The sequence below is a fragment of the Nicotiana tabacum genome, chromosome 5, assembly GCF_000715075.1.
Source record: "Nicotiana tabacum cultivar K326 chromosome 5, ASM71507v2, whole genome shotgun sequence".
Lineage (NCBI taxonomy): Eukaryota > Viridiplantae > Streptophyta > Magnoliopsida > Solanales > Solanaceae > Nicotiana > Nicotiana tabacum.
In genome coordinates this window covers 156,543,040-156,551,048 of record NC_134084.1, presented here as the reverse complement: position 1 = coordinate 156,551,048, position 8,009 = coordinate 156,543,040, and the positions used below count along the sequence as shown (strand labels likewise).

Genomic DNA, 8,009 nt, shown 5'->3' with positions numbered 1-8,009 from the left:
TTACTCCTCTCGGGGTCGTGATTTTTTCCCTTATTCAGAAGGGTTTTCCACGTAAAAATCTTGGTGTTATTGTTACTCTTTTATTCTTGTTAATTACCGTATCTCGGTGCTACATTATTATTCCGCTTTTATTACCGTGAATATTATTTTGGTAGGGGGTTTATTTCCCAACAATTGGTATTAGAGCACAGGTTCTGCTCGTTCACTGAAATACTATTCACTATCGGTAATACTATATTTGGTGAAAAATAAAAATGTCCGGAGTAAAGTACGAGGTAGAAAATTCAACGGAGATAACGGTTTCTCAACATGGCAAAGAAGGATGAGAGATCTGCTCATCCAACAAGGATTACACAAGGTACTAGATGCTGATGCCAAAAAGCTTGATACCATGAAAGTTGAGGATTGGGCTGACTTGGATGAAAGAGCTGCTAGTGCAATCAGGTTGCACTTATCAGATGATGTGGTAAATAACATCATTGATGAAGACACTGCACGTGAAATTTGGACAAGGTTGGAAAGCCTATACATGTCCAAAACGCTGACAAATAAATTGTACCTGAAGAAGCAGTTATACGCCCTACACATGAGTGAAGGTACGAATTTTTTGTCACATTTAAATGTGTTTAACGGACTAATCACATAGCTTGCCAACCTCGGAGTGAAAATCGAGGAAGAAGATAAAGCCATCTTGCTATTGAACTCGTTGCCATCTTCGTACGATAATTTGGCAACAACCATCCTGCACGGTAAGACTACTATTGAGTTGAAAGATGTCACATCGGATCTTCTACTCAATGAGAAGATGAGAAAGAAGCCTGAAAATCAAGGACAGGCTCTCATCACAGAAGGTAGAGGCAGGAGTTATCAAAGGAGTTCGAACAACTATGGTAGATCCGGAACTCGTGGGAAGTCAAAGAACCGATCTAAATCAAGAGCTAGAAATTGCTACAACTGTGATCAACCAAGTCACTTCAAAAGAGATTGCCCAAATCCAAGGAAGGGCAAAGGTGAAACCAGTGGCCAGAAGAATGACGACAACACAGCCACCATGGTGCAAAATAATGATAATGTTGTCATCTTTATAAATGAGGAAGAGGAATGCATGCACCTGTCAGGTCCAGAGTCGGAATGGGTGGTTGACACAGCGGCATCTTACCATGCCACAACGGTAAGAGATCTTTTTTGCAGATATGTAGCAGGTGATTTCGGCACAGTGAGAATGGGTAACACAAGTTACTCAAAGATTGCGGGGATTGGTGACATTTGTATCAAGACAAATGTCGGATGCACATTGGTTCTAAAGGATGTGCGGCATGTACCTGATTTGCGAATGAACTTGATCTCGGGAATTGCTTTAGACCGAGATGGATACGAGAACTATTTTGCGAATCAAAAGTGGAGACTCACTAAGGGATCATTGGTGATTGCAAAGGGAGTTGCTCGTGGTACGTTGTGCAGGACAAATGCAGAAATATGCCAAGTTGAATTGAACGCAGTACAAGATGAGATTTCTGCAGATTTGTGGCACAAAAGAATGGGTCATATGAGCGAGAAGGGATTGCAGATTCTTGCCAAGAAATCACTCATTTCTTATGCTAAAGGTACAACGGTAAAACCTTGTGACTACTGTTTATTTGGTAAGCAGCATAGAGTCTCATTTCAGACATCGTCTGAAAGAAAATTCAATATACTTGATTTAGTATATTCTGATGTTTGCGGCCCAATGGAAATTGAATCAATGGGCGGTAACAAATATTTTGTTACTTTTATTGATGATGCTTCACGAAAATTATGGGTTTATATTTTGAAAACCAAAGATCAGGTGTTTTAAGTTTTCCAGAAGTTTCATGCTCTAGTAGAAAGGGAGACGAGTCGAAAGCTAAAACGTCTCCGAAATGACAATGGAGGTGAGTACACTTAAAGGGAATTTGAAGAGTATTGTTCAAGTCATGGGATCAGACATGAAAAGACAGTTCCTGGAACCCCACAGCACAATGGCGTAGCCAAGAGGATGAACCGCACCATTGTGGAGAAGGTGAGAAGCATGCTCAGAATGGCTAAACTGCCTAAGTCATTCTGGGGTGAAGCAGTTCAGACAGCCTGTTACCTGATCAATAGGAGTCCATCAGTTCCATTGGTGTTTGAAATCCCAGAGAGAGTTTGGACCAACAAGGAGGTGTCCTACTCGCATCTGAAGGTGTTCGGTTGCAGAGCTTTTGCACATGTACCAAAAGAGCAGAGAACAAAGCTAGATGATAAATCTGTTCCCTGCATATTTATCGGATATGGAGATGAAGAGTTCGGGTACAGACTATGGGATCCTGTAAAGAAGAAGGTCATCAGAAGCAGAGATGTAGTCTTCCGAGAAAGTGAAGTTGGAACTGCTGTTGATATGTCAGAAAAGGCGAAGAATGGTATAATTCCTAACCTTGTTACTATTCCTTCTACTTCTAACAATCCCACATGTGCAGAAAGTATGACCGACGAGGTTGCCGAGCAGGGGGAGCAACCTGGTGAGGTTATTGAGCAGGGGGAGCAACTTGATGAAGGTATCGAGGAAGTGGAGCACCCCACTCAGGGAGAAGAACAACCTCAACCTCTGAGGAGATCAGAGAGGCCAAGGGTAGAGTCATGCAGGTACCCTTCCACAGAGTATGTCCTCATCAGTGATGAGGGGGAGCCAGAAAGTCTTAAGGAGGTGTTGTCCCATCCAGAAAAGAACCAGTTGATGAAAGCTATGCAAGAAGAGATGGAATCTCTACAGAAAAATAGCACATACAAGCTGGTTGAACTTCCAAAGGGTAAAAGACCACTCAAATGCAAATGTGTCTTTAAACTCAAGAAAGATGGAAATGGCAAGCTAGTCAGATACAAAGCTCGATTGGTGGTTAAAGGCTTCGAACAAAGGAAAGGTATTGATTTTGACGAAATTTTCTCACTTGTTGTCAAAATGACTTCTATTCGAACAATTTTGAGCTTAGCAGCTAGCCTAGATCTTGAAGTGGAGCAGTTGGATGTGAAAACTGCATTTCTTCATGGAGATTTGGAAGAGGAGATTTATATGGAGCAGCCAGAAGGATTTGAAGTAGCTGGAAAGAAACACATGGTGTGCAAATTGAATAAGAGTCTTTATGGATTGAAGCAGGCACCAAGGCAGTGGTACATGAAGTTTGACTCATTCATGAAAAGTCAAACATACCTAAAGACCTATTCTGATCCATGTGTATACTTCAAAAGATTTTCTGAGAATAACTTTATTATATTGTTGTTGTATGTGGATGACATGTTAATTGTAGGAAAAGACAAGGGGTTGATAGCAAAGTTGAAGGGAGATCTGTCCAAGTCATTTGATATGAAGGACTTGGGCCCAGCACAACAAATTCTAGGGATGAAGATAGTTCGAGAGAGAACAAGTAGAAAGTTGTGGCTATCTCAGGAGAAGTACATTGAACGTGTACTAGAACGCTTCAACATGAGGAATGCTAAGCCAGTCAGCACACCTCTTGCTGGTCATCTAAAGTTGAGTAAGAAGATGTGTCCTACAACAGTGGAGGAGAAAGAGAACATGGCTAAAGTTCCTTATTCTTCAGCAGTCGGAAGCTTAATGTATGCAATGATATGCACTAGACCTGATATTGCCCACGCAGTTGGTGTTGTCAGCAGGTTTCTTGAAAATCCTGGAAAGGAACATTGGGAAGCAGTCAAGTGGATACTCAGGTACCTGAGAGGTACCACCGGAGATTGTTTGTGCTTTGGAGGATCTGATCCAATCGTGAAAGGCTATACAGATGCTGATATGGCAGGTGACATTGACAACAGAAAATCCACTACTGGATATTTGTTTACATTTTCAGGGGGAGCTATATCATGGCAGTCTAAGTTGCAGAAGTGTGTTGCACTTTCAACAACTGAAACAAAGTATATTGCCGCTACAGAAACTGGCAAGGAGATGATATGGCTCAAACGGTTCCTTCAAGAGCATGGATTGCATCAGAAGGAGTATGTCGTCTATTGTGACAGTCAAAGTGCAATAGACCTTAGCAAGAACTCTATGTATCATGCAAGGACCAAACACATAGATGTGAATATCATTGGATTCGTGAGCAGGTGGCGAACGAATCTTTACAGGTCAAAAAGATTCACACAAGCGAAAATCCTGCGGATATGCTGACCAAAGTGGTACCAAGAGACAAGTTTGAGTTATGCAAAGAACTTGTCCGCATACACTCAAACTAGAAACTGCGAAGTTACCTCCTTCGGGTGAATGAGACTGGAGGGGGAGATTTGTGGGGTCCAGCCCACATTTCAAGGAAGAAATTTTCTTCCTTCCTCACTTTTGTCAAAGTTGGTAATAGCAGCAGCCCACGTTTTTGTTTTCTGTCAAAAATGGCACGCTGCAGAGATGAAGCTGTCAAATGAGGTAGGCTGTATTCTGCCTATAAAATGAGAGCTTCGGCTCTCATTTTTATCATCACAATCTCAAAAGAAAATATATCTGAGAGCTAGAAAGAAAGAGTGAGGTTTCACAGACAGGGTATAAGAAAATAGTCTGTGAAGAAAATAGAGAGTGAGTGATATTGTAGTGAGGTGAAATATCAAAAGAGGGTTATTTCTTTTGAGTGTTGTAGTGGTCTTTGTAGTATTTTACTCGGGCCTACAAAGTGTAAAATCCTTACTATAGTGATATCAGTTCCTCCTCTCGGGGTCGTGGTTTTTTCCCTTATTCAGAAGAGTTTTCCACGTAAAAATCTTGGTGTTATTGTTACTCTTTTATTCTTGTTAATTACCGTATCTCGGTGCTACATTATTATTCCGCTTTTATTACCGTGAATATTATTTTGGTAGGGGGTTTATTTCCCAACAATATCTTTGTAAATTCTTGTGCATATAGTATTAACATTGTTCAAAAACTCCAAGCCAGTACATCAGCAAAAGTCTTAGAAGTAACGGAAACTTATTTATAGTAAAGTATGGAGGCCACATGGTGTTCGTGTGGTGATTTTGATATTCGGGTCCTCTCATCACATAGTACTGTTATGAAAGTCCGTTGTAGGGCTAGCTATTCCTGATGCATTAGTAATATTATCAGAACAAGCAAAGCAGTACTTTATAGGGATGGGCGATGTTTTTTAGCCACTCGACCGCTTCTCCCTGATATATTCACAGGGAAAAAAAATTACTGCATTTTTTATTGAGCTTTGTGATCAAAGCCATGTGAGGTACCCCCTCCCCCCAACAAGAGCCATAGGCCATAACAACAACTGCTGGTGGTTGACAGTATTCTTTTCTTTATTATGGCGATGGTGTTTGAGCCATCTCGTGTATACCATGACTAAGCCTATGGCCACAAGTAAATGTGTTGAGTTAACCTACCACCAAGATTGGAGATGGAATGTGAATTTAGGATCTCCAAGTTAGGGACAAAATTATCATTTATTCTTCTCCACTAGCAACTGATCTCCATCCTCTGGGCTTTCTCATAAGGATTTTTGTAAAAGATCTCGACTGACAGTGATCTGTCAGTAAATAGAGAAACTTGGGAAACATCAGTAAAAGCTATACAAGCTCAATCCCATACAGCATAAAAACCTGATGCTTTATTTTAAGACAAGCCAAAGAAAATCTGTCTATTCACTTTTAGTACAAAGCAAACCTTATTTATACAAGATTAAATGCATGAATAGTATGTCTTTAAAGTCAAATATGGACACTTAACTAAATATCTACAGAAAGACAAACTTGTATCAATGATAAGATAATGGATGAATATAACAACCTGCACCTAAACAGTACTCGGATAAATTAAAATGGCCTCATAATCACAGGTGGTTTGTACCTATAGGACAAGTGCTCTTCAGAAGAAATGTAGAAAAGGACATATCCAAACTGGTAGGGCAGATATGTCAGGATGAGCAACTAATTATTCATTGGGACAGCACGAAATAAACCAATCCTAATTGAATTATATTGAGGGCCAAAATCAGATACTATTTCACAATGCCAAATTTAAATAGGAAACTGTGGATGAGTGGAATTGTGAAATAAGCCGAGGGGCACTGCTAGATTCATTACCAATGTATTCTGAAGCATTATTCCGGTGATAGTACAAATTAATACAATGATGTATAGCCACACAAATATCTATAGCATGTTTTATACCACAATCTTCAAAAGCCTATCGTTTTTTCTTGAACTCTGTGCTCAGTCAAATTGCATCAAACAAAATGAGACAAAGAGAGTAACTTTTAATTAGCTTTAAGTGACCTAATAATGTAAGAATTCTCTTTGTAACTATTTAGAAGTTAAATCCTTCTCAAAATCGAAGGCAATTACACCAAAATGTCTATAAACAACCTAAACGCTTTTGTGGATAAATACCTTTCCCAGTTTTGAGTAATGGATTTGAAGCTTGTGTCATTGCGTCCACGTGCAGTGCATTTTTCTTTAAAGTGCAAGTGTGGAACCAATCACATGATTTGGTGCAATATTTCCATTGTACAACCCCCTTATTTGTGGCATCATCAAGATTCAAACTATAGCAGCTCAAATGCAGGCACTTGCATAATGACAAGTGAAGCCTTTTCAACATTGTTAGAGTGAATGCATTATTTTCAGGAATAAGGAAATATACTTTAGTACAGCTTTTTTGTTTTCTGCAGAGCTATGCTCGTAACCAAAGTTCTTAACCTTTTAACTCTCTCCTACTTTATGTGATACGTTTTTCTAAGATTTTTGGAATACACATTTCTCTTTTCGGGAACTCTGACCACCAGTCATTTTAAAGGTTAATTTTTGTACTATTTATAGATTTGACTTACACGTCAAAAATATTGATTTCTTAAATTCAAAGTCTAGTCAAATACCGTCACATACAAACGGAATATAAATATCATGAAGAGTTTAAGCCATCAAAAGCTATATTTGCACTTACATTATGTTCTGGGTAGTGGTTTTTGATATACACTTCCTCTCATCACATCACATGGTAATGTTTTGAGATCTTTTGTTGTATGACCTGCTATTTATGCAATAAATTCAAAGGAATGGGCCAGGTTCTTTAGCCATTTGAATTGACCACTTCACGCTGATGCATTCTCAGGGGATTAAGATACTGCACACTACAGCTGACACGCGATGAAATTATATGCAAGCAACTCTATAAATATAACCTTTTCCTGTGAAAACTTCACAACAAATTCCAGACCAAACATAAATCTTTATCAATCTAAACAAGTCCTACTTCAATCAATTTTATCAAACATCAATACTTGACATATCAAGAAGTTAAGCCATGGGATTTCGTCTGTTACCAATGATTTCCAGTGCCAAGCAAGTCTACAAATTACAGGCTCTTCTTACGAGAAATCATACAGGTGTTCCAAAAGGACATTTTGCAGTTTATGTCGGAGAGAGTGAGAAGAAACGGTACGTTGTGCCTATAACATACCTGAACCATCCTTCTTTCCAGAACCTATTACGCAAAGCGGAAGAGGAATATGGCTTTCATCATCCGATGGGTGGTCTAACAATACCTTGCAATGAGAATGATTTTGTTGATGTGACTTCTCGATTGAAATTATGAAATGAAGAGCCAAGAAGTAGCATTCTGAGCTTCAGATTAGGACTAGCTAAGAATTTTCAGTTTTTGTTTTCCACTCGCTAAGAAAGAGTTGTAAACTTATGTACAAAGCCTTCAAGAAAAGCATGCATATGAAATCTTTACCACTATTTATTGTCTTTAGAAAATGGATAGCCAAATTCTTTATCTGTGAAATTCATGGATTCTTTTGTATTACAACCGTGGTGCCTCGAACAGCTTGTGTACTGCACCTCGACTAAACTACTGGACAGTCTGCCATATCCACAATACAATTGTAAAATAAATCTGCCCAAAAAGATTGGAGCTCACATTTCCAGGGAAAGTGTACTATCAGAAGTCAGTGGGAGATAATAGATTGACGAAAGACTTTTTAGAGTATGAAAATTTCTTCTTGCCACATGCTACA

General features: G+C 39.1%; 1 protein-coding gene across 1 annotated transcript; it reads left to right on the top strand.

The window, feature by feature from the left end:
* Positions 1-7,294: 7,294 nt before the first annotated feature.
* LOC142181046 (auxin-responsive protein SAUR22-like) lies at positions 7,295-7,585 on the top strand. The gene has a single exon (XM_075253162.1). It carries the CDS (start codon positions 7,295-7,297, stop codon positions 7,583-7,585), a length of 291 nt encoding a protein of 96 aa, XP_075109263.1.
* Positions 7,586-8,009: the final 424 nt, after the last annotated feature.

Excerpts from the sequence above, each read along its gene's own strand:
- LOC142181046 (XM_075253162.1), top strand. The coding sequence starts at position 7,295 with ATGGGATTTCGTCTGTTACCAATGATTTCCAGTGCCAAGCAAGTCTAC.